Source organism: Dipodomys spectabilis, unplaced genomic scaffold, assembly GCF_019054845.1.
Source record: "Dipodomys spectabilis isolate Male_0828 unplaced genomic scaffold, ASM1905484v1 ptg000053l, whole genome shotgun sequence".
NCBI classification, from domain to species: domain Eukaryota; kingdom Metazoa; phylum Chordata; class Mammalia; order Rodentia; family Heteromyidae; genus Dipodomys; species Dipodomys spectabilis.
In genome coordinates, this window is record NW_024870730.1 from 14474035 (window position 1) to 14501812 (window position 27778).

Here is a 27778-nt window from a genome sequence, read left to right on the forward strand (position 1 = left end):
CTGGTTTACCTTCTTCATCTTAGAGAATAGTCATCCATGCACTTGATAATTAAATTGGCTTCCAGATTGCTAATTTCTGACGTAGCATTAAGATTCCATTAGCACAGACCAGCCATGGAATAAAAATATAGTCAGGATATATTTTACACACCCAATATCCCTTTCCATTTTTTTTTTTTTTTTGGGTCCGGTTGTGGGGTCTGAACTCTGGGCCTGGGCGCTATCCCTCAGCTCTTCAGCTCAAGGCTAGCGCTCTACCACTTGAGCCACAGCGCCACTTCTGGCTTTTTTCTTTTTGCTTATGTGGTGCTGAGGAATCGAACCCAGGGCCTCAGGCATGCAAGGCAAGCGCTGTACCACTGAGCCACCTTCCCAGCCCCCTTTCCACTTCTTTTAAAAACACTTTTCTCCTAGTATAAAGTTTTGATCTTAACAGATATTTATTTTTGCCAGTCCTGGGGCTTGAACTCTGAGCCTGGGCACTGTCCTTGAGCTTCTTTTGCTCAAGGCTAGCACTCTACCACTTACTAAGCCACATTCCCAGCAATCAAGTTTTGATCTTGAGTGGAAAGATGCAGGGACAGTGATGCTGACAGTCAAGTCTTCAACAAAAGCAGCTCCCTAAAAAGACTTTTAGTTACTACAACCTAGAAAGCACTGTATCCCTGACTGTAGTCTTTTTTTTTTTGGGGGGGGGGGGGGCCGGGGCGGGGGAGAATGCTGTACTGGGACTTGAACTTAGCCTGGGAGCTGTCTGAGTTCTCTGAAGGCTAGTGCTCTACCACTTGAGCCACAAATACATTTCTGGCTTTTTGTGATTAATTGAAGATAAAAGTTTCATAGATTTTTCCTGCCTAGTCTGGCTTCAAACCATAATCCTCACGTCTCAGCTTCCTGAGTGGCTAGGATTGCAGGTATGAGCCACCAGTGCCCAGCTTGCAGTCATTCTTACCAAAACTGGATTGTAGTTATTACATGAAAACAGCCTTATTTTACACAATTGTACACACAGAACCAAAATTTAAAAAAAAAAAACAGAACTGATAAATAAGGTTTATTGCTGAATTTTCCCAATTAATATTATAGAAAGATTTTTTAATCACAAATTTAATAAATTATTGAAAGCCCAACAATTAACTATATTTTATATTTTTTAAAAAAGTAGAAAAGTGACATTAGAAAATTTTGTGAAAAGAATATCATCTACAGTAAAGGAACATGAACCAGAGAAAAAACAGTACAAATAAATACAGCACTAAAGGAGTTCTCAGTTCAGTCACCACCTAGAAATCACCGAGTTAGGAGACAGATTCAGTTTCAGAAGTTAAACACAGTATGTGTCTGAACTAGCCTGTCCTGTCTCTGCCTCTTTTCTAAGAAAGAGCTTAATTGTTGCTGGGGTAACTGCTGTACATGAATCAAAGAACAAGGAGGGGTTGTCCATCTCCCCAATACCTGAACAAGAGAACAGTTAGGACAGAAATGGCTTTGGCACTTTAACCCTTATACACTGTCCCACACCTTGTTACTCAGATATTGTAGCATCACATGATTTTAAATATTTCTACATTTTCTATGTACACAATATATGTATATATACAGTAATTAAATTCCTTCATTGTAAAACAGTTCAGATTGGTCCAAGCAGCTCACATTAAATCTCTGTATTAGCATTTCCTGTATACAGCTTTCTTATTAATTCAATGCCATACAGTTCACTGATTGTTGTTGCTCTTTAACCTACCTTCTGGGATTGACTTAAGGCTCTAGTTCAATGCAAACAGTTCAGTCATAATATGAATCTTGTAAGGCTCAAATCACACACCAATGATTCTCTCTTTTGAAGCTGTTTCTCCTTGTTGAATGGATGTAGTATCTTGTCTGGGTAATCCATAGAGATATATGGAAATACACACAAGAAGGGCTCCCAGAGCAAAGGTGAGCGCTGAAAAGAAAAAGAAGTTTAGCCTGTATTTGTGCCTTTATGACTAACAATCATCAATTTAAATTTTTTTAATTTTAATTGTGGGGTTACACTATTAGGTCATAGGAGAAAACAAGTATTCTGTTTTATGCTGGTAACATTTTAAGAAAATTAGTCTGGTAAAATCAAAAAGGTATGATTGGGGCTAGGAATGTGGCTTAGTGCTTGGCTAGCATGCATGAAGCCCTGGGTTTGATTCCTCAGTACCACATAAACAGAAAAAGCCAGAAGTGACGCTGTGGCTCAAGTGATAGAGTTCTAACCTTGAGCAAATGAATCTCAGGAAGAGTGCCCAGGCCCTGAGATCAAGCCCCAGTACTGGCAAAAAAAAAAAAAAAGGTATGATGAGTTATCATACATAACTTTTCAAGTTGATAATTACCCCTGTCTTGGACCACTCTTTCAGATGTAAAAATTGATTATTCGGAGGTTACTCTTGTTTTTTCTAAGTGTCTTCTGTGTGGGTATTCTTTAAAAAAATAATTTTATTAAGGTGATATACAGAGAGAGGTTACCATTTAATAAGGCATGTAATGAGCAATTTCTTTTTTTGGACATTTTTACCCCTTCCTTTGCTCTCCCCCAGTTCTTGAACCAAAGAATATATAGATATAATCCTATGTGATTTATATCATATATACTATATGTAATACAGAAATAGATATACAAGATAGAATAGAAATATACAAATAGAAGGTACAGTAGTTTGGCTTTTCCATGGTACCAAAAATTTGTAGAAGTTTGGAAGACAGTTTAGCCAGATGCTCGCGCTGCTGCTCACACCTATAATACCAGCTGCTCTGGAGATTTGAAGATTGGGAGGCTCAAAGGTCAAGGGCAACCTAGGCAAAAATCAACCAGATCTGAACAGGAAGCTGGGCATGGTGGTGCATAGCTGTCTTCCTAGCTATGGAAGAAAATGTACATAGAAGGTTTACAATCTATCTAGACTGGCCTGGGTAGGAGTGTGAGGCCCTATCTCAAAAATAACCTGAGCAGAAAGGGCTAGAAGTTTGGTTTAAGTGGTAGTGTACCTGCCGAGCAAGCATGAGGTCCCAAGTTCAAGCCCTAGTACTGCCAAAAAATTTTTAAAGATGATTAAGTAAAATGTATTGTGACCAGTAATCCAAACCACTGAAAATTTCTGAGTAGATCAGATAGTGATTTACCATATAACATTACATTTCTTGACAGATTTACCTTTTAAAAAAAAAATCTTAATCCTGAAACTGAATTACAGCTAGGCTCATCTAGACATATAGACATATAAATAAGTGCTTAACATCAAAACTACATTCTAAGAAAAACTGAAGCATATTCTACATAGAGCACAAAGTGGCAACACTTATAAATGGCTATACAGTTCACCCCCAACTAGAAAATACCAGCTTTAAGAAAAGTAGGTGTTTTACATTAAATAGATTGTGAAGACAACATTGACCCAAAACATTTTACACTGTTAACAAATTTTCCTCAGGAGGAAAGACATAAGGATTATAACATAAGGACTGATAAGAACTGAAATTTAAAAGTTCAATCAGGCCTGTAATCTAGCTACTCAGGAAGCTACCATCTGAGGACTGTGGTTCAGAGCCAGCTGTGCAGGAAAGTCTATGAAACTCACCTCCAGTTAACCACCAGAAAACCGAAGTAGCACTATGGCTTCAAGTGGTAACGTACTAGACATGAGTGAAAAAGCTCAGAGACAGTACCCAAGCCCTGAGTTCAAGCCCTACAACCAAAAGCAAAACAACAACAAAAAACACTCAGATCAGGTAAGAACTGCAACTAAAGGAAGGCCCACAAATACCCAGCACTAATCTGGTAAGTGGTTGGTCTTGACCAGTTTCCTTATGTAATGGGCCTATTCTAAGCCGGTCATCCGACGACCCTAGGGGACAGGTGATTTTGTTAATGCTGCACAGTTAAGACACTCTAAGCTATGTAACTTCACTATGGCTTCAAATAAATGGTACAAGCAAAATTTGAACTTATAACATCAGTTTTGTAAGTTGTTTTGCAACAAACTCATGTTCTTTTGCTAAAAGAAAAGAATAGGAAGAAAAGGACTGTTGCATAGTTTGAAATCACCGTTTATTGTTGCTAAAATAATTTAAAACCCAACTTTATGCCAAGTGTGAAAGCTAGGGAAAATTATATTAGGGCTAGCATAGCAGAAGGGTGCCAGAATGCAAGGTTATAATGAATTTTTAATTAGTTATTAAATGAATAAGTATATCATTATAAAAGTCTACATTTGGGTGTGTATGTGTGACTGTGTGTCCGTCCTGGGGCTTGAATTCAGTAAGTTCAAAAGGCCTTTATGCTCAAGGATAATGTTCTACCACTCGATTCACAGCTTTTGGTGCTTAACTGTGAGGTAAGAGTCTCATGGATTGCCTGCCTGGGCTGGCTTTGAACTGCAGTACTCAGATCTCAGCCTCCAGAGTAGGTACAAATACAGGCATGAGCCACCAACACCTAGCATTGGGTTGCATTTTTAAAACAAATTTTGAAGTTCAAAAGAGGAAGGTGAGAGTTGAGAATTTCTTCTTTCCTCGAAATAAGCCTGATTAGTTCAATTCTGAAAGTAATCACTTCCTCAAGTTCTTGTCTGATTCTGAGTACCTAATCATGTTCTACCCACTCTGTCTGAACTGGCTCCATGAACTGGCTCAGACACCCTCCCAGGCTCCAAACCCACATAACTCACACACATCCTCCTATACAAATTGTTCAAAGGTTACGTATAATACCCAATACAATATAAATACTATGTACTTTATTCTAGACTTTAGAGAATATCAACAAGAAGGAAAGTATGTACACATTTAGTACAGATGCAGATTGTTCCTCAACATTTTCCAACTGGTTGGTTGAGTGCATGGATGCAGAACCTGCAGAAGCTAAGGGCCAGCTGTTTTCCTGTGTCTTAACACCTCGGGAACAGTGAGGCCTAAGTTCACATATACCATGTCAGCAGCAGCAGGACTGTTCTCATTCTACAACCACAAACTGCTGCACTTGTAGAATAAATTGTGGTAACAAAAGTAGAATTCTTTTCCTGTTTACCTCTTATAAAAGTAGAATTTCTCTTAATGCTGTGACCAGCTGCCACTTCTACCATGAGGTGAAATAAATCATGGAAGTGATAGTGTTCCCATGTGAAACAGTGGATTCATCACAAACTAAGACATACTTATCTGTAGTCCAAACAGTATCACTGAAGCAATGGTAGAAAGGACAATGGCTGCGGCCGCAGAAAAGCCTTTCATGATGTTGTCTGTGTACTTGACCACCACAGAGGTATAGAGGCCACCAACACTTGCAAGAACTTGGGATAGAGAAATAATATGAAAATAAATGAGACATTGTTTAACAGGTAATTCTTTTTTGGCGGGGGGGGGGGGGAGGTACAGTCGTGGGGCCTGAACTCTGGGCCTGGGCGCTGTCCCTCAGCTCTTCAGCTCAAGGCTAGCACTCTACCACTTGAGCCACAGCGCCACTTCCGACTTTTTTCTTTTTGCTTATGTGGTGCTAAGGAATCGAACCCAGGGCCTCATGTATGCAAGGCAAGCGCTCTACCACTGAGCCACCTTCCCAGCCCTAACAAGTAATTCTTATCCCCAGAGATGCCACACTAATTAACCTAGGAAGAGGAAAACTTTTCTTTACAAACAAGTTTCTGAAAGTCTGCTAAAACTGAGTTGTAGGTCCTCAGATGCCCAAGGGATTTTGTGGGCTGTGAGCTTATACAGTTATTGCTAACACATTACATTCTTTTGATTGTGAAGGCAAAATTGCTTTGGGATAGCTATCCCACAAAAGTCAATAAAACCAAAATTACATTTTTAAACTTATTCACAGTATCAAAGGAATAATTTCAAAATACAATACAGGTTTAAAACACATCCAGCTTCTTAAAAAAAATAAAGGATCTACTCAAAATGTTAATTCCTGGATACTTACAAATGACAAACCAGACATAGTATGTGTAACCATAGAAAAATCCTTTGTGTTTAATTTCAGCTCCATCTGACAAGTAGGCACCAGCTAAGGTCACAACAATCCCAGATAGATACATCTGAATGTTTCTCACCCAAAGGGATGTGTCTGAACTCTTTAAAACCTTTTCAAAATATACTCCTGAAAGAAGAGTATAACATAAATATATTATGAATTCATTTAAAATGTCTTCCACGTAGTAGAAGTGTATAAAGTGTGATTTGGGGAGCAAATCTAATCATTAGTTACACAAACATTTTCTATTCAGGTCATGACATGCCATCTTGAGCATTACAATTTGCTTTTTTATAGCACTCATACAGATTCATGCCTAAGAGGGAACATTATAAGCTACAATGACAAAGGGTGGTTAAATTATTGTAAGACAGTTTACCCCTGAAGGAGATGCTTTGGTCACTTGAAAAACTACTGTAAGAATTTTCCGATAATATCCCTGTAATATCTGCCGGGTAATGAATTCTAACTGACAAATCACCTCCAAAAGTCTTCAGTATGCCAAGTTTAAATAAAATCCGCTAAATGTAGCCATTTTCCTTTCCAGAAGGCCCTATGGATTTCTAACTAGGTAATAATATTGTATGTGCATTTTTCTGAAGTTGAGAGTTCCTAAGGGGTACACCATGGGAATACTTTCCCAAATTCAGGTTTCTCCTTTCCAACGAAACAGGCAATATTTTATTTCCAAATCCTGCCTGTTCTCCTAACACATTTTTTACACCTACTTCTTGAGCCATACTAAGAAAGTAACCTCTAATTCCTAAATAGCTAGGATTATTGCACCACCACACCTGGAAATATTTGCATTTTATTTGACTGATTAGAGAACTAATTGTTGCTATACATGTAATCAAAGGCCTTGTTTGCTGATATTAGTCATTTTATGCTCTCTCTCTCTCCCCCTTTTGGCTGCTACTCTTCTGTGTTACATCTTCAAGATATAACTTCATCCACTTCTTTACTATTCCCTAGTTCCTAGTCTACTAAGAAGAATTGAAGCTACAGAACAAAATAGAAATGGAGCTGTACTATTAACCACTATAGCAGCAGAGGTTCACTTAAGGATAACTTGAATTCCAGAAAAATAGGTACTTGATCTTTCTGAAGGCTAATTTGCTACATTTTCAGATGCTTTTTTTTCTATTTACTTTTGTGTTCTTGGAATGGTCAAGAATGACAAGTTTACTCGGTGGTAACTAAGTTAAATCAGGATTGAGGTATGAACTGAGTCAAACGGGGCCATAATTTACTAGAAAAGTATCTAAAACCAATATGGTAACAGGATAACAGAATGCTTTCCTGACTTACCTGCAAATCCTGAGCACAGCACAGCAATAGCTATGGCACCAAACCCTAGCAGTGGATTCTGTTCCACCTGCAATATTAATTTTTAGTTGATTTTAGTAATAGACTAGGCAATTGAAAAAATGTGTTATAGTTCTACTATAACATATTTCATGTCAAACACAACTATTCTATAGAATATGAAAACCAAATAAAAAGACCAATCTAGAAATTAACCAGAGCACTTAAGAGTGTCCTTTCCATCACAGACATAGGATATGAGTAATGTAACATATTCACCTCCTACATCCTAATACCAATAAGTACCACTAGCACACAGTTTTGCATAGTTGGCCCGCTGCTTTTCATTTCTGTCACTGCCCTAATTGGATTTCCATGATCCATGATAATGATTTAGCTTGTTTATTCCCTATCACCTATAGGATAAGTGCTAGCTTCATTGAATTCTGACCACTTCATTGAGTTTTGACCAAATATTTATAGTATATCTTCTGTGTACCAGAATCACTGCCATATAATGAGTAATAGTAATTGTAATAATAAAGAAGGTGATGACACACAATCCTGGTTCTTAAATGGCTTCATGGATAGAAGGCTGATAAACATTCATAAACACAATACTGTATGTGAGACAGTGCCAAGAGATACATGTCATCAGTCCCCACCTACTGCTTCAACCTTAATTCCTTTCTTCCCTGAACTAACTCTGTAGATCTATCTTTCCTAAGAGATAAAGACAGATACTCTCTCAACATCAGTGAAATTAAAGGGATGAGTCTCACTACTGTAATAAGGATGCATATATCTTGTTCAAAATAAATAAGCCTAATGTAAGGAGAGCAAGTAGCTGAGAAGAAAGCTTGATCTAAAATGTTTATATGATGAGAAACAGAAGACATTGTAGACCAATGGCTCTCAAAGTATCCCTGGACCAGCAGCAGCATCACCCGGAAATTCATTAGAAAGGGAAATTGTCGGGCCCTACCCCAAACCTACTGAATTATAAACTATGGGGATGAGCCCAGCACTCAATTTTAAGTAACTTTCCAGTTGTTTTTGATGTAGAATAAAAGTAGAGAGCTGTTGCTACACCATAGACTAAATTGATTAATGTGGATGTTTTCCAGACACAAATTATGAAACAATTTCATCTAACATCTGCTAAAAATAGAGTTTAATCAATACTTGCGTTCCTGTCATGTTTAGACTAGTGACAGAAACTGCTGAATGGTGACATGGACATGATGGAAATTTTGGAAGAACAACAGACATGTTGGCATGAATAGCTGCTACACAGCACAGTTGAAGAACATGAGTGTCAATCCTGAGCACATCAAGCTCAACCCTATAATCTTAACAACTCAAGAGGCACAGATCAGAGGATTGAGGTTTGAGGCCGTCCTGACATAAAAGTCAATAGCTGGACAGGTGGTGGCTACCTGTTATTCCGGTTATTGGGGAAGCACAATGGCTAAGCCAATGCGCCATCCCCAGACAAAAAGACCACAGCCTAGGCTGGCCCAGGCATAAAGCAAGACCCTACCTCAAAAATAACCAATGTAAAATGGACTGGAGTCATGCTCACATCATAGAAAATTTGCTTAGCAAGTGAAAGGCCCTGAGTTTAAACCCCAATACTACAAAGGAAAAAAAATTAAACTTCAAGGTAGAATTCCATGGCTGGTGAGAAGATTGATATAAGAGGTTCTGAAAATGAGGTTCTGGTGAAGACTTCAAAAGAACACAAATGAACATGAGGGCTGGGACTGGGAAGGTAGAATGCTTGACTAGCAAGTAAGAGACAGAGCTCAAACCCAATACAGAAAGAAAGAGAAGACAAATCATCATTAAAAAGAAGTAAACATAGCCAGGTGCTGGTGGCTCACGCCTGTAATCCTAGCTACTCAGGAGGCTGAGATCTGAGGATCACAGTTCAAAGCCAGCCTGGGCAGGAAAGTCTGTGAGACTCCTATCTCCAATAAGCCACCAGAAAACCGGAAGTGACCCTGTGGCTCACCAGAGTTCAAGCCCCATGACAAAAAAAAAAAAAAAAAGTAAACATGAGTTGGGCACTGGTGCCTCCAGCCTATAATCCTAGCTCCTTGGGAGGCTGGGATCTGAGGATTTGGATCAAAGTCATCCCAGGCAGAAGAGTCCCCCTGAGACTGTAAACTTCAATTAACCACTCAAAAGCTGAAAGTAGCACAGTGGCTCAAAGTGGTAGACCACTATCCTTAAGCATAAGAGCTTCGGACAGCACCCATGTCCTAAATTCAGGCCTCGTGACTAACAACAAAAAAAACATGATGCATAAGAGCATCTTTTCTGAATTCTGATTAAAGGAACAAAAGGACTTGCAGATCACCAGAAGAATGTAACTAGGAAGACTTTTTTAATACTAACAAAAGAGTAACCAACGAAAGAGTAAGTGAAACCTTGCAAAAACATAAAATATTAAAGAAAGCTTTTGAAAGTATTTACTCTTCAAGGAAAGAGTCTTGAAGTAGACAGCAGGGATACAGAATTACACAAATCAAGTTTCCATTTTTAAAAAGAGGCAATGAAAGAGCACTTTGAATATGATGCTAGAGGAAGTGAGTGGCTGCAGCTGTCATGGCTCCTTGAGCGCAAATCTTACTGATGACATGAAGAACTTAAGCTTAATAGTCATCAGTGGAAAACAAGCTGGCTTTCCCTAAGGGTAGAACACACCACACTTCCTTACAGAAAGGATTCCCATGGAGTAATGGAGATGGGAGTTGCAGGTGCAGAGATGTCATAGAGATGGCACAGCTTTCTAAGCGCCTGCTCCCCAGGGGACAGAGCGACTCCTGCAGGAAAGGCATTGATCCCTCTCAGCACATGGCTTCTGAAAGCATTCTCTTCCCAACACCACCGTGATGTCATCACACTTCAGCAAGAGTTTACTCCAACCACACCAAGAGAAAAGGAGAGCCAGGCGCTGGTGGCTCAGCCTGTAATCCTAGCTATTCAGGAGGCTAAGATCTGAGGATTGCAGGAAAGTAAACTCCATGAGACTCTTATCTCCAATAAACCACTCAGAAAAACCAGAAAACTGGAAGTGGCACTGTGGCTCAACTGGTAGAGCACTAGCCTTGAGCTAAAGAGCTGAGGGAGAGTGCCCAGGCCCAGAGTTCAAGCCCCATGATTGACAAAAAAAAAAAAAGAAAGGAAAAGCAAATACATCCAAATGGGATTGAGACAAAATTGAGTGAGAAAGGCCCAGGTTGTTCTTTATACATGAGAACTTTGAGCTCACTAAAAATTTACCCTTTGTAGTATTAAAAATACAGTGAATGTTCATACAGAGAAATGCTTGTTAAGCCTGAACCATGTAGCTGAGGCACTACCAAATACCTGACCCATAAAAACCATTGAGAGATAATGTTGTAGTAAGAAAAAAAAACTCAAGTCAGGCATAGTGGTGCATGCCTATAATCACAGCACCTGGGAAACTGAGACAGGATGATCCAAGGTTTGAGGCAAGCCTGGGCTACACAGTGAATTTGAAGACAATCTAGACTATAACAAGACCTCATTCAAAACAACAATAAAGAGCTAGGGAAAGAATCTAAGTGGTATAACCACAGAACTGAAAACTAAGAAGACATTATGCATTCTACTCTAGAAAGCATAATATTTATAGCAAACCTAAGGATGGATAAGAACTCCAGAGGCGAAGCAATGGACCAAAACTAGTCAGATGAACTTCATAAATACAAATGCATCTTACATTCTGTTTAGAAGCCGGGTGTCCGGTGGCTCATGCCTGTAATCCTAGCTACTCAGGAAGCTGAGATCTGAGGATTGCAGTTCAAAGCCAGCCAGGGAGGAAAGTCCATGAGACTCTTATCTCCAATAAACCACTCAGAAAACTGCAAGTGGCCCTGTGGCTCAAATGGTAGAGTGTTAGCCTTGAGCTGAAGAGCTGAGGGATAGCACCCAGGCCCAGAATTCAAGCCCCACAACTGACCAAAAAAAAAAATTGTTTAGAATAAATCCACAAATCCACTGTGCACAACATTTGAGACAAACTGTATTTATGCACCACAGTCAGTTATAAAATTGATACTCTTCTGTCCCACAAATAATCTTAAGCTGATTTAATAGTTCTCTAGTATCAAGAAAGTTATAACCCACACTAGCAAACTCAGGGAACATCTGGAAACATTGTGAAGTTTCAGGACATAGAGGAGTAATGACAAAGCATCTACAAGAGAGGATCTGGCAAGTTTCTGTCTAGAAACCACACCACATGAAGTATAGTAGTATTTAAAATGGTGCTGGGGGGAGGGAGGGTAGACCCTGGGAAGAGTTGGACCATGACATCCTCATTCACAATGGACTAAGTGAGGATTCACACTATTCTGATAAAAGCGAAGTAATGAGAGGCACTCTGCCCGTGCTCACTGCTGAAGCTAACAGCTTTTCACAAATTGTTTCCTGGACTTTTCTAAGGGTGAGGTATTGGAGCTCATATTTAACACATTTGCGTTCTCAAGTTATTTCTCTGAAGTTCTATAACTGAGTTAACTATGCATTGCCTATTTGATATCTTGAAGTGTCACCAATAATATAAGGATGCCTTGGCATCATGTGAGAGCAAGAACTCAGTCTCAACACATTTTCTGACATTTCTTCTCTACCAAGCTAGAGAATAGCTGATTAAAAAGAACAGACCTTCAAAAAAAGAAGAAGAAGAAGAAGAAGAGACTTTCTACTTGTACAAGTTCTCTGTGCACTTTCCCAGCTGCCTTCTATTCAAGAACGATGGTCCATTTGTTAAAAGTTGAGGAGAGTGTTCAGTATGGAGGGAAACCTGACCTCCAGAAAATCATTAACAAATTCTACTTCCTACTTCTCCTAAGGGAAATAACTGAAGCATACTGTATTAAAAAGAAAATATATGTACCTTAATATTTAATCTTGATGTCTTCATGTAAGGGGTTTGTGGGGAGAGAGGTTTTTGTCAGTACTGGAGTTTGAACTTGTCAGTACTGGAGTCTCACACTTGCTCAGCTTGCTTACCTGGCTAGCCTCTACTACTTAAACCAGACTTCTAGTCCAGCTTTTTGCAGGTGATTTTGGAGATAGAGTCTTAAGGAATTTTCTGCCTAGATTTCTTTAAGCAGTAAGTTTCCAGTTCTTAGCCTCCTAGTACCTAGGATTACAGGCATGAGCCACTAGCTCCTACTTTTATTAACAATGATCAAAACACTTCTCCCCTATTGCCTGACAGCAAGAATGTGTGCCACAGACTGTGAGTTAAGGATGAATGAAAATTAGATGAAATAATCCTAATCCATTGTTTCTGAGAAGCTAGCTAAAAGTTCTGAACATACACACCATGCACAGTTTCAAAGTTACTATCCCCAGATAAGTTACTTCAACTGGCTGAAATTCTTTTTGTTATCCCTCAAACAAGGTAAAATACACTATGAGTAGGGTACCTTCCATCTCTAATATATTGTAACATTCTCCAAGAAACAGACAATGGTTAAGTATCATTATCCCTATTCATCACATCATTAAATTAAAGTAATCATGCCATATTCAGCAGTGTGGCTGAATTGTACAAGGCTAAAGTGTATACGAGATGTTTCCTATTTTACTTACTGTATGCATTTTCTTACCACAACTTTTGTAGCTTGCACTGGCTTCCACTGAACTAGTGTGACTCCACCACACAACATAAAAACTGAAATCCACTGTAATTTGCTGAGTGTCCGGTTCAACATCAACACAGTACATAAAGCAGTACAGGGAATTTTCAATTGGTATGTCACCTAGAAACACACCTTGAATTAGTATACTCATGTAGTCTCTGATATGATATTATTTTCAATTGGTATATCACCTAGAAATACCTTGAATTAGTATACTCATATAGTCTCTGATATTATTTCAGATATCCTTAATAAAATTGAGAAAAAAAATACTGGATAACACAATAGATTAAAGTCCGTTCGCCACAAAAATCGTGTCTAAAAGTCAGAGCTGCTGCTTATCATCATCCGCTCACCTGATACACGGCTGCATCCAGATTACTGAGCGCCAGGAAGGCCATGTTGTTCTGCACCGCATACACCAGAGATGGCACGCTCAACTTCATCAGCTCCTTGGGACTTCCCAAGACGTGCTCACTTAACGAGGCCTTGAATCGACCAAAACTACCAGTTTCTCTTTGGAAACAAAAAGACATGGGAAGGGGAGAAGGGAGGGAAGGAAGGAATAGTGGGAGAAAAATGAAGGAGTAACAATGGTCAACAAGAAAGGTACTCATTGCCTTACTCGTGTAACTGTAACCCCTCTGTGCAGCACCTTTACAATAAAATTTTTAAAAAAATTTTTTTTTTTTGGGGGGGGGGTCTGGTCGTGGGGCCTGAACTCTGGGCGTGGGCGCTGTCCCTCAGCTCTTCAGCTCAAGGCTAGCGCTCTACCACTTGAGCCACAGCGCCACTTCCAGCTTTTTTCTTTTTGCTTATGTGGTGCTGAGGAATTGAACCCAGGGCCTCAGTCATGCAAGGCAAGCGCTCTACCACTGAACTACCTTCCCTGCCCAAAGAGTATTCTTTTATTGAGAATCCTTCATACACAGTATAGCTATGTTGTTACACCCATGCTATAGTTTAGCAGACTTCTAAAAACAATGTCCAACTAGTTTTAGTTAATGCGTTCTCATTTAAAAAGTTAAAATTTCTATTTAGAAAATACAGCAAAAAAAGAAAAGAAAAATCAGTTATTGATACAGAGCTACCACTATCTGATCCAAGCTCCAAGAACTGTTTTAGTAGTATACTTATCAGAAGACAGTGCTGGTAGATATTGCCTATATTAATCCTTTAACAGCCATGGTGGTACACACTTGTAGTCTCAGCGACTTGGGAGACAGAGACGGAAGATGAAGACTGAGGCCAGCCACACAAAGATAAAGCAGAATCCTTCCTCTGAAATGAAAGATTTTGGGAGCATGGTTCAAAGGATAGAGTGCTTGCCCACCCAAGCACAAGGCCCTGAGCTCAATCATTACTATTTAAAAAGAAAAAGAAAAACAAAAGCCGGGTGCCAGTGGCTCATACCTGTAATCCTAGCTACTCGGGAGGCTGAGATCTGAGGATTGCAGTTCAAAGCCAGCCAGGGCAGGAAAGTCCATGAGACTCTTATCTCCAATTAACCACTCAGAAAACTGGATGTGGCACTGTGGCTCAAGAAGTAGAGTGCTAGCCTTGAGCAAAAAAAAAAATCAAGGACAACACCTAGACCCTGAGTTTGAGCCCTAGGACCTGCACAAAAACCAACTGTGGGAGGCTGAGGGACTAGATATGAAAAAAGAATAGTGGCATCAATTTGAAGAGAATAATACCCATCACACAAGACATGAATTTTTACTTATTCCCCAAGACCCTGAACCCATCATAGTATGCATGAAGAGGTAATGAAATGTAAACAACAGCAGAAATAAACAGGGCTGGAAAAATCTGTAACCATGGTATTTTACAGCCACATTAGCTATTCTAGATAATGCTATGAAATAGAAGCATCTTCTCTGATCTTAATGTGATTTATCACTAAAGCACACCCAAAGTGTATGAACATTTACACATCCTGCTAGGTTAATGTGAACAGCAAACAATAAAAAGTTGACTTTGTTCTAAGGCATTAATTGTGAGCAAATGCAGAATGGAATCTGCTCTATGTTAATAAGTGTCATTTGTTAGCATACAGCTTACAAGCAATTTTCCTGGGAATTTAGTTTTATGAAAAAAATTGTTTGTGAAAAATACAGTTTTATTTTAAAGTACAGTTTAGAAACTGGGAAGTTAAAATTATCAGAAAAAAAATCACCTTACTGAGTGCCAGGCATGGTGGTACAAACCTGTAATCCCAGCAGAGATAGAAGTTAAGAGTAAGGCATGCCTAGGCTACAAAGCTGGGCATTCTCTACAAAAAGAAAAATCACCTTCTTCACATAGAGCTTTTGAACATCACTGTTCATCTACCCTCCAAAGCAGAGGGCTGGGAAGGTGGCTCAGTGGTAGAGTGCTTGCCTTGCATGCACGAGGCCCTGGGTTCGATTCCCAGCACCACATAAGCAGAAAAACCTGGAAGTGGCACTGTGGCTCAAGTGGTAGAGAGCTAGCCTTGAGCTGAAGAACTGAGGGACAGCGCCCAGGCCCAGAGTTCAGACCCCACTGGTCAAAAAAACAAACAAAAAAAACAGAGCTGACTGTTTTCTTTTTCAGCTTACACAGGAACTCCCATAATGACACAGGCGCACCTCAGTGTATGTACTAAGATCATCACTACTTCCTTGATTTGTAGTAGCAGAACATGGTAAATTACCCAAATGTCCAGTGTGGTGTACTATGCAGCTTTCAGGAAAAAATGGCTCAGACTGCTGTGCACCATCATGGAGCATGTACGTGTAACAAAGGCAGTGTGTGCCCGGTATTTCTCAGGGCATTGAACATAACTAAAAATTGCCAGTTATACCTCGTGAACCCTATTTATCAAAGTAGCCATCCACTACTTCCTTCTCCCACCTTTTTCTTGCAGTTCCAACTTAAGATTGAAGTAAGTATAATTTTCACATCCCCAAACGTTGGGGAATTACAAGTAAAATGAAGAATGGCAAGATCCTAAAGTTAAGCATGAACAGAAATCCAATTGATCAATCATGATTTAAATATTTAACACAATTACACTGAAAAGGAAAACGAAATTATATGCCATTTAAATGCATAACACAATTATACGGAAAAGGAAAAAGAAATAACCTACGCATTCTAAAATAGTATCTTTACTGTATTCCCTAAAACTAAAGGAAGACCTTCACACTGCTGCAGCTCGGGTACAGGTGCGTTGTTTTCACAGGCATATGTCTGAAATTCTGAAATTACTTATTGTATATTTTCAGATTCCGGAACTAAGTATCATAAGGATAACAGAAGCCAGGCTTATCCTGGGTGGAAAAAGGAACAAAGGTGATTTGGGGGAGTTTAGAAAACCCAGCAGTGCTGGACAGGAGCTGTGGGGACCAACAGAGACCTCACTGCTGTACACACGCAGAGAAAGCCATATAGATAGGTGTGTGTGTATAATGTGAATATACGCCCAGCTCTGTCTGCTGAGTGGGTCTAAAGCGAGGATACTGCAAAAAAGAGAAAGAAAGGATCTATGGGAAAAAAAATAGTCCTGCTGGGACAAGAAAAGTACGTATCAGCCTAGGATGACTTGAAGCAGGGAAGCTTGCGGGCGATCCCATTGTCACCTCCGGGGCGGTTTGAGCATCCACATTAATGATAATACTGAGTCCTAACCCAAACAGTAAAAGAATCCATGAGTCCACAGGGTAGGGTGAAACTCTCTTGAGAACAATCTCCATTAATAGGGAAGTATACAGGGAATGAGAAATCCAGAACTTAGCACTGGCAACATTAATGGGCAGTAGCCTTTGAAAGTGGAATGAGAAAAAAGATATTTACCAAGTCTCAAACTATCTCTCTACAAGACACCTGTTAATTACAAAAAAAAAAGAAGAAGTAACTTTGTTACTGGCAATTGCAAAAAGAAATTCATAGTCCATGTTGAATCAACAAAAACAGGAGAAATAGATACCATGTGCATCAGGATATGTTTAACTGGAGACATTATTTTTGTGATTTTTTTTTTTTTTTTTTTTGTCGGTCGTGGGGCTTGAACTCTGGGCCTGGGCACTGTCCCTCAGCTCTTCAGCTCAAGGCGAGCGCTCTACCACTTGAGCTACAGCGCCACTTCCGGTTTTCTGGTGGTTTATTGGAGATAGGAGTCTCACAGTCTTTCCTGCCGGGGCTGGCTTTGAACCGTGATCCTCAGATCTCAGCCTCCTGAGTAGCTAGGATTACAGGCGTGAGCCACCAGCGCCCGGCTTTTGTGATATTTTTAACAAACAAAAAAAACCCTTCAATTGAGTCACATGCAAAATTTCAAGAAACGCAATTTGAGAGACACTCTGGAGACAATAGCTTTGCTATTAAACAACATCAAGGACATAGGAAAAGGAAAGATAGAGGCACAAAGCTATCAAAACAGTGGGGACATATGGGAAAGCAAAACCACCCCCTGGTATCCAGAGAGCAGAGACGAAACCAGGAGCAGAGAACCTCTGCAGGCATGTCCTCAAAGACCCCTCCACTACACCCACCTCCTAAACATCCATCATCTCCCCACAGGGCCAGGCTGGGGACCACACCTTCACACATGGGCCTTTAGGAACATTTAAGAACCCAACTATACTGTAAAATAAAACCTCTTTAAACAGAAACCTAAATCTGTTAGTATATAAAAAAAAAAAATTGCTGGCGGCTCACGCCTGTGATCCTAGCTCCTCAGGAGGCTGAGAATTGAGGATCGCAGTTCAAAGCCAGCCTGGGCAGGAAAGTCCGTGAGACTCTTATCTCCAATAAACCACCAGAAAACCGGAAGTGGTGCAGTGGCTCAAGTGGTAGAGTGCGCACCTTAAGCTGAAGAACTGAGGGACAGGGCCCAGGCCAAGTTCAAGCCCCACGACCGACAAAATAATAATAATAATAATAATAATGTGAGAGGCTCTAATTCTGTATTTCCCCTAGAAGCAGTGGCTCTGTATTCACTAATTCCACGCTGGTGATGACTTCAGAAAACGTACATTCTCTAAATATGAGATCTCACCACATATCCCAACCCATCACCACGCCCCAGGGACTGCACCTCCGGAGCCTGACTCTCATCCGCTAGCTCCTTCATTTCCTCTGCTCTAGTGCTGGGCCATCTTCACTTGCCTCTAGTACGTTTCCCTTCTTCCGGCTCTGACACTCCTCTGCACTTCTCAATCTGTGTTCCTTAGTGGGGCACCGTGCATCTTTAAAGCAAAGTAGGCTGTCATGTTCATCCTTGGCCTCAAACATTTAATGATTTCTAATGCACTTCAGATCAAATCCAAAAACTTCAGCAGCTCTGTAAGATTACGTGTGTGTGTGTGTGTGTGTGTGTGTGTGTGTGTGTGTGTGTGTGTGTGTGTGTGTTACTGGGATTTGAACTCAGGGCCTTGAGCTTGCTAAGCAGGCACTCTATTGCTTATTCCATCCTCTAGCCCTTTGTGCTCTGGCTATTTTTTTTTTGGGGGGGGGTCCGGTCATGGGGCCTAAACTCAGGGCCTGGGCACTGTCCCTCAGCTCTTCAGTTCAAGGCTAGTGCTCTACCACTTGAGCCACAGCGCCACTTCCGGCTTTTTTTTTCTTTTTGCATATGTGGTGCTGAGGAATCGAACCCAGGGCCTCATGCATGCAAGGCAAGCACTCTACCACTGAGCCACCTTCCCAGCCCATGCTCTGGTTATTTTTGAGCGAAGGTCTCACTTTTTGCTCCGGCCAGTCTGGAGCACTATTCTCCAATGTCATACTTCCTCAGTTGGGATGTCAAAGGCATACACCATGACAGCAGCTTTTCCTGCTGAAATGGAAATCTTGCAAACTGCTTTGCCAGGCTTACCTGGAGCCTGATCCTCCTGATCTCAGCCTCTCATCTAGCTGGGGTGACAGGCACACACCACCACCCTCAGGAATTGGGTCTCACAACCTTTATCTGGGCTAGCCTCAATTTTCAATCCTCCAAATCTCAGCCTCTTCAGTAGCTAGGATTACATGCATGAGCCATTATGCCTACTTTCCCAGAGAATTACTCTTGACATCTTATTGACCTTCCTGGTTATTTTAGCACCATTGTTCTCTCACAGAACTCAGGAAATACTGACACTGCTTAAGAATCAAGAATTTTATAGAAGTGGAGCTGTGGCTTAAGTGGTAGATCACTGGCCTTTAGCCAAAAGCTCAGGGACAGCACCCAAATCCTGAGTTCAAGCCCCAGGACTAACACAAAAAAATCCAACCAAGAGTGTGAGGCCCTGAGTTCAAGCACCACTATTGACACCGAAAAGAAAAAATAAAACTAAAAAATTAAAATATAAATAAAAATCAAGATGTTTCCTCATTTCAGTGGTTGCTTGCCCCTTTGCTCTGTTTACCCAGTCTTCGGGTCTCAACTGAAGTGCAGTTTCCTCAGAGAAACTTTCCAGTCCAAATGGAGGCCCTCTTGTCTGCCTCTTGATAGCTCCCCTGTTTTGCCTTCATAGCAAGTTCAGTTTATTATTTGTTTATTGTAAAATTTAATTTTCAGCCAGGCACTGCTAGCTCATGCCTCTAATCCTTGTTACTCAGGAGGTAAAGATCTGAGGATCGTGGTTCAAAACCAGCCGGGGCAAGAAAGTCCAAGAGACTCTCATCTCTAGTAAACCACTCAGAAAACTGGAAGTGGCGCTGTGGCTCAAGTGATAGAGCACTAACCTTGAGCTGAAGAGCTGAGGGACAGAGCCCAGGCCCAGAGTTCAAGCCCTGCACCCAACCAAAAAAAAAATAATTTTCAAGTAGATTCTAGATTCCACAAGGGCAGAACTATATCTTTTTGGCTTGGAACTATGTTTCTTGTATCACAGTATGAACCTTGATAAATATTTGCTAAATGAATTCTACAACCCCATTACATCTTGCTAACAGTATCTTGAAATACCCTTAGCATGACTATGTGCTGAAGATGTTAGAAGCACAGATTCTTTGGTTGTAACATTTCTCTAAGTAGAACTGAATTATAGAATGCTGAGAAATTCCTATCCTCCATCCCTTAGAATAAAAAGTGATATAAAATTCCTCTAACAATCTGTAAAATTCCTTTAATGATCAACCAAGACTAAACATTACAAAACAAAAGGCGTTACTGTAAAACCAAACTAAATCAACAGCCCAAATGACCAGTCTACAGTGAAGTTAACCTTTGCATAGTTCAAATGAAGTTGACGCTCTAGGATAATATTTCTATCAACTCTATATAAAGTGACAGTTCTCTATCTCAAAGGAAAGAATGGGTGAAAGAAGTTCAAAGTTTTTCCCAGTCAGGCTCCCGTGGCTCACACCTATAATCCTATCTACATAAGAGGCCAACAATAGGGGGATCAAAGTTGGAGGGCAGCCCAATCAAGTAAATTCATGAGACCCTATTTCAATCTACAGCAGGGTACAGAGGGAGCGCCTCTTACCCCAAGCTACACAAAAGGCTGCGATTGGGAGGATCAGAGTGCCAGGCCAGCTGAGGCAGAAATGTCTAGGAGACGCGGTTCTCCATAGAGGGAAGCTGGAAGTGGAGATGAACCCATGACCCTAGCAACAAGAGGAAGTGTGAAATTACACAGAGTGCAACACAGGCATGCAGCTAAGCAGGAAGTGGGATCCTAGCTTAAAAATAACTAGTGATGGTCGTAGTCAGAGCTCACAAACACTGTTCAGACCCCTGGGGTCTGTCCTTGCCTGTGCTACAAGAAACAATGGACAGTGCTTTGTATTTGAGTGCCTTCTGGTGCTGATTTTGGGAATGCTTTTTGAATTTAATGTTTGATAATAAGGTGTGTGTGTGTGTGTGTGTGTGTGTGTGTGTGTGTGCATGTATGTGCATGTTCATATGGCTATTTACATATATAAAACCCCTTTAAAGCGTTCATTTTATGGTATACATCATCTATTTATATTACACTGCATGTACCTATTGTATAGACAGTATATAAAATTGGTGAAGCCAAATTTAAGCTAGTCATGTAGATTTTGGGTTTGGTTTGGTTTTTGTGCTTGGAAGTGGTTGGTGTATAGTATTTCTTACTCTTCTTCAAATGTTTAATGTTATGGCTGTAGTCACTTGTTTTGTATGGCCTTCCTTGGGAACTCTGTTTTCTCAAAGTTCATCAGTCTAGTCAAAGAATGGTGCTGAATGGCAACATTGTGGAAAACCGGAATGCTGAACTTGGTCTTCACCGTCACACAGTTCTGTGTGTGTCATGCACATAATTCACTGTCACACAGAAATCCCTCAGGGTTTGTGGACGGGGTTTGCTAATGCTGATGTGTAATTTGTCTACTGATACGTAAGGCCTACACTTATGGTGTCATGCTCTTACCTATACACACCCAAGCCTGCAGCAATTCTCACCTGCTCTAATGGCATCAGTTAAGCCCCTTCTTAGAAACATTCTCCCTAGTCATTTACTAACAAGATGCTCCTAAAATCTCACCACCAATGTCTTTCTCTCCATTGAAAAAGATGAAGAAACTAAAATTGAAAGAGCTTAGGAAAGTACGTGAAGCCAGAATCACGATCACGGTGAGTGAATTAAAATTAGATCACTGCACAGCCCTAGTTTTAGCCCTGTCTTTCAACATGTCTTATATGATGGCACTGCTCCACAGCCCTGGCACCACACACACAACAGCAACACACATGGAGCCGTGACTGCACACAGCACTGGTAGGAGGGGCTAAGGGTAGTACATGCCTCAAAAATATTGAGAGACTAGGGGCTGGGAAGGTGGCTCAGTGGTAGAGCACTTGCCTTGCATGCCTGAGGCCCTGGGTTCGATTCCTCAGCACCACATAAGCAAAAAGAAAAAAGCCGGAAGTGGTGCTGTGGCTCAAGTGGTACTAGCCTTGAGCTGAAGAGCTGAAGGACAGCGCCCAGGCCCAGAGTTCAGGCCCCATGACTGGACCCAAAAAAAAAAAAAGTATTGAGAGACTAAACGAGGAAACCCAGGAAAAGCATTTAGCATAGTGCCTAGCAGTTTGTATAGCAATTACTCACAAAACATTTATTATACCTCTCTAAAACAGAGGTCAGCAGATATTTTCTATTATGAGTCAAATAGTAATAGTTTTGGCTTCATAAGCAATGAGAGGCTGGCAGCAAGCTACACTAAGCTACACTTGGTCTGTGGAGGACAGTTTGTCTGCACTGCCCTAGTGCAGATTTCAACCTCAGCAGCACTGGCACCGGAGGGGGGTGGGGGGAATTGTGTACAATGGAGGCTGTACCAGGACAGCACCGCTGGTCTCGGCCCCTCGAAGCCAGTGCCATCTCCCAGGTGGTAACAATGGAAAACATCCCCTAGCTGAGAAACACTTCTGTAGAACCACCAAATACATAAGGTGTTACAGCTAGTTTTCTATTCAAGAAAATGCCTTCACTAAGTAGAAAACTAAGACATTTTGACTTACTTAGCTAAAAGTCCAACACTTAGCAGTAACTTTATAACTTCTGTGATACACACGGCTGTGGTGGCAAAGTAGAGATCCTCGGCTGTGGTCCTGGTGTATCTCAAAGCCACGGTATACGCTGCCGCCACCAGGGTCATCACGGCCAAGCAGTATAACTTGAAGAGCAGACCGACATTTTCTGGAAAACACATGAAATAAAAACATGACTTGGGGGATACCATGTTGATAAAACAAATCTACTTACAGCTCCAAGTGCTTTCTTATTTCCAGTGCAAAATGTTTTGTTTTTAACCTATAACCATTAAAATTCTATTTCAAAACAATACTTTTCAACTACATGATCACAAAACCCAGTTGACTTCAAATCACTACAAGTTAAGCAGAGACTGCAAAGTTATGTACATACTAACTCTAGTATAAGATGCCATCTCTAACATGTTTTAATTAACTTTATAATTACAAACTTGTAAAAGGAAAGTATGAAAGCAGGGTGAAATGTAAAGACAGTAGAAAGAAAACAAAAGGAATAATCGAGTGATAAAGTAGGGATAGAGCCATTGTGGTGCACACCTATAACCCCAACTCTGAGTTCAAGGCCAGCCTGGGCAGCCTTGCAAGACCATCTCCAAATAAGAAATAAATCAGCACTTGGGGTATAGCTCAGTTGTGGAATGTTTAGTTGACACATGCAAGGCACTATATTCAATCCTCAGACTCACAAAAAGGGGGGCGGGGAGGATGTCAGATGGGCATGGTGGCACATGCCTACCATCCCAGTTACTTGGAAGTCTGGGGCAGGATGATCTCAAATTTAAGGCTACCCTGAGATCTAGTCCAATGATGTCTTAAGCAGACAAAAACATAGGATTCAATTCAGAACTTTATCAAAACCAAGTTGCATCACATCGTATTTCACCGCATTAATAATTCATAACACAAAGAATATTAAGAATAAAGCTCTATAAATGCAGGAAATAGAGGAAATGCAGGAAATAGAGAACTTACTGACAGTCAATTTAAAACTGCCCGCAAGCGTGTATGAGTGGCAGCCAGAGAGCGGCAGAGCCAGTCCAACACCTTGTGTAAAACCGCAAGTCCTGGAATCAAGTTTCTTTCCTTCACCCAAGGCCTGAACTATAGTATCTTTTCAAGGCAAAATTAAGGATATCATAAAGAGCATTTGTGTTACAAGAAAACAAATTTCCGCGTTTCTATAAATTATAAGTACAATTCTTTCTAATACACATCCACTAATAAGAATGGAATTAAGGAGGTTTTTTTATTACATGTGTTCAATTAGTATTCTGTCATCAAATTAATTGCAAATGTTCACCTATAAAAAAAAAAAAAAAACCATTCTTACTTCATAGGCCAAACAGAACAAAACAAAACAATAGGGGCAGGAACTAGAGACCTATAATCCTAGCTGTAATCTACATCAAGATAAGCCAGCCCAGACAGAAAAGTCTCAGAGACTCCAACTCCAAAATAACCAGCAAAAATCTAGGCTGGAGGCATGACTCAAGTGGTAGAGTGCCAAAGTAGGGCAAGTAAGCTGAGTGAGCACAAGGTGCTGAGTTCCTACCTTTGTACTGAATAAATAAATAATGGGCTGCAATGGAGAGTGGATCATACTTAGCAAACTAAGATTAAGAGTCCATGAACCTGGAGAGAGTCCAGGTGGCTGCTGGATCTACCATCTGTGCTGAACATGCTTCTGTTCATGCTTTGGAAGCACAATTTAAAGAGAGCTTTCACAGGAAATAAGTTAATTTAAGAGCTTAACAACAAAACAGGTATTCATACAAATATCTTCCCCTGAATGAATTCAATTTGTAGATTACAGACCAGTCTCTGAAATGAAATCAGATCTTAACTAGAAAATAATATGGTAGGATAGAATTAGAGCCTGAAACTCCTCAAACTTACTTTGCAAAAAAAAAAAAAAGCCCTTGGGCTGGGAAGGTGGCTCAGTGGTAGAGGGCTTGCCTTGCATGCCTGAGGCCCTGGGTTCGATTCCTGAGCACCACATAAGCAAAAAGAAAAAAGCCAGAAGTAGTGCTGTGCTCAAGTGGTAGAGCACTAGCCTTGAGCTGAAGAGCTGAGGGACAGCACTCAGGCCCAGAGTTCAGGCCACAGGACTGGACCCAAAAAAAAAAAAAAAAGCCCAAGAAGTGCAAAATTAATGTTTCTGTAAAAGGAAATGAAGATCACTACAATGTTTTCTTCATACACAAGGGGAAAGTGTAAACAAAGACAGCAGTAATCTCTTCTGGAATGCACTTCCCTAGACCTGGTGGGCAAAATACACTGTCCTTGTTTTCATATGGCCTTGTTTTCATGTGAGCTCAGGTTTCTCTTTTCTAAACTGTTAAATGTTAGGCAACCTTTAATGACACATGAAGGTGGGACTAGTCCATAAGTAACAGTTACACATAGCCTCTCATTCATTTGTCTCTAAGTGTTTTGGATACATTGTTCCTATAATTGCAACACTGAATAGCTATAGAGACCATCAGCACTTTACAGAACGTTTGTGCAGCCATGTACTAGATTATCTTTTTTTTTATAAATAACAGTACTTAGGACTGCAAATTCAAATCTACTTTATTCTGGCCCATATATAGTTTGCTGGCTCTGAAAACACACCATGAGTGTTAAACACTAAATGCAGTATTTATACCTACAAACAAACTCTGACTTAGTTATCAACTTTGAAAAGTACTTGCATAGTAATTACATGGAAATATCATCTTGAAAATATTAATCACAGGGCTGGGAACATGGCTCAGTGGTAGAGTGCTTTGCTTTGCATGCATGAAGCCCTGGGTTCGATTCCTCAGCACCATGTAAGCAGAAAAGGCCAGCAATGGTGCTATGGCTCAAGTGATAGAGAGCTAGCCTTGAGCTGAAGAGCTGAGGGACAGCGCCCAGGCCCAGAGTTCAGGCCTCACGACTGACAAAAAACAAAAAAAAATAATTAATCACAATAGATAAGTTACCAAATTTAGCTACTTGTAAAAATGTAGGACTTTGGTATGGAATATCATTTTTAGAAACATTTCCACTTGTAAAAATAACTGTGTGAGTGGGTGTGTGTAAGTGTGGGTGTATATGTATGCCAGTTCTGGGGCTGAACTCAGTGTCTGGGCACTGTCCCTTAGTTTTTTGCTCTCTGTGCTTTTGCTCAAGGCTAGTGCTCTACAACTTGAGCCACAGCTCCACTTCTGGCTTTATGGTGATTAATTGGAGATAAGAGCTTCACAGACTTTCATGCACATGTTGATTCTCAGATCACAGTCTCTTGAATAGCTCGGGTAAAGGCAAGAGCTACTGACCGGCATGTGACAAAAATGAAATTTTTAATCATGATTTATATTGACATTTCAGTTTACTACTAGATCAGAATGTTTCTTTACTCCATTCACAAATTTCCCAGCATGAAATTTCAATGATTTCAGTAGTCTCAACTTATTTGATTTATAAACTATAGTAAGTCAACTGGGCCAGAGCCAATGGCTCATGCCTGAATCCTAGATATGTAGGATGCCGAAATCAGAGGATCACAATTCAAAGCCAGACCCTACAGAAAACTCTGTGGGACTCGTAGCCCCAATAAATTACCCCTACCTACCCGCCCCCCCAAAAACCGAAGTGGAGCTGTGGCTCAAGTGGTAGAACGCTAGCCTTGAGCAAAAGAAGCTCAGGGTCAACGCCTAGGTCCTGAGTTCAAATACCCTCCCCATCCCCCCTCCATACACACACAACATGGAATGTAAAATTCAAATTATGCCCAAACCAGCTACTATAAACCTAGCCTAGAACCCGGCGGGGGACCTTCCTGTGGACCCCAATTTCACAGGGTCCCAAAAGTGTCTGCATGGGAAATTTCGCCCCAAGACACAGTCTGGAGTTACACAATTGTTTTTCAGTTTCATTTTATGAGTCATTGCTTGTAATACCTGAAATTTTGGGACATTCAGGAAGTCCCAGATAAATCCTCTGTAAAAAGCAGGAAGCAAGGGAAACTAATCTTAAGAGTACACACTGGCAACACCCACATAAACCTTGTAACACAACCAAGACACAAAACTAGTACTGGCAGCAAACCTCAATCTGTACATCGTTGCAACTCTTTCGGGTAAGGATCTGAGCGCTCTCTCATCATATTAGTCTTGCTTATCCCCATTCTACGTTAGTTACCAAAACAATTCTGTATTGTGTCACTTCTTGGGTGGCAAAGCTGTCTTTCCTTGAAATGGGGGCATGCACAATGCATGGGTGACTACAGACATCGCTCCTGGACGGCGGCAGATGGTGAATGGAGACTCCTGAACAAGAAAACACATTTGGCACCCATGCCATACAAATAAAGATAGTCGTTACGTATTTGTCAACGTTTATTCAGAAGTGAAGCCAAGTGCTGTTTGACCAAAGGGTGGAGAAAGATCCGGTGTCTCCCAACCCATCGCACCGTCTCCCAGCTACCACTCTACAGGACAACAATGCGGCGGGGTCCCAACTTGCACAAACCCCGCCAGGGAGACCCACGCGCCGCGTCCTGCGTCCCCGAGCCGTCAGTCCGTCCCCGGGAGCACTGTGGACGGAGCCTTCCCGGGGTGGCGATGGCGGTGGCCGCCCCGACCCCTTCACCCCCAGCACCCAGCGCCTTCGGCTAGCAGGGCTCCGGGGATGTCTCCACGCCCCGAGACACCGGCGGCCGCCGTGGAGCCTCGACCTCCCCGCGCGGCCCGTGGCGGCGCGAAGGGCCCGGGGAGCGATCGGGACCCGGACTGGAGGATGCAGGTCCCACCCGGGACCGCCGCAGCCGCGGCCCGCCAGAACCCGAGCCGGCACGCGAGGCCTGCCCGCCCCCCACCGCGCCCGCATCCCGCACCCCGGCCCCGGCCGGGCCCCGCACCAGACCCGCCGCGGCTGGAAGCCGCTGCCCCGCCGGCAGCCAGGCGCCCAGCTGCGCCCGGCGCCCCCGCCGGCCCGGGCCCCGCGAACGCAGAGCTCCTCCACCACCGAGCAGGGAATACGGGCTGCGGCGGCCCCCTCTGCTCCCCTGCAACCCCCCTCGGACCCGCACGCACCTCTCGGGGCGGCCATGGTGCTCCACAGCCCCGCGCGGAACTGAGGCGCGCGCCCGGTGCGCGCGCCCCCGCGGGACACTGCGGACGGCCTCCGAGGTCATAGAGACGACAGCGCCTGGCCTAGAGCGGCCCGCCGCCGCCCGCAGGCCTCCGGCCTCGGCCGGCCCAGCACTAACGCCAGGTGCGCTGGGGCGCTGGCCGAGGCCTCGCGGCGGACACCACTACAGCTGAGCCAACCGTGGTGC

General features: G+C 41.8%; 1 protein-coding gene and 1 non-coding gene across 2 annotated transcripts; one reads left to right on the forward strand and one right to left on the reverse strand.

Moving 5' to 3' along the window:
* Positions 1-1032: 1032 nt before the first annotated feature.
* On the reverse strand, positions 1033-27668 carry Slc35a1 (solute carrier family 35 member A1). Its single transcript, XM_042679604.1, has 8 exons — positions 27534-27668; positions 22438-22615; positions 13356-13515; positions 12967-13119; positions 7316-7382; positions 5954-6130; positions 5184-5318; positions 1033-1945 (listed from the first exon to the last, which is right to left on the reverse strand). Exons 1-8 carry the CDS (start codon positions 27547-27549, stop codon positions 1818-1820), a joined length of 1014 nt encoding a protein of 337 aa, XP_042535538.1. The 5' UTR covers positions 27550-27668; the 3' UTR covers positions 1033-1817.
* On the forward strand, positions 15357-15420 carry Trnaa-ugc. The gene has a single exon. It is a non-coding gene; the product is annotated as a tRNA-Ala (tRNA).
* Positions 27669-27778: the final 110 nt, after the last annotated feature.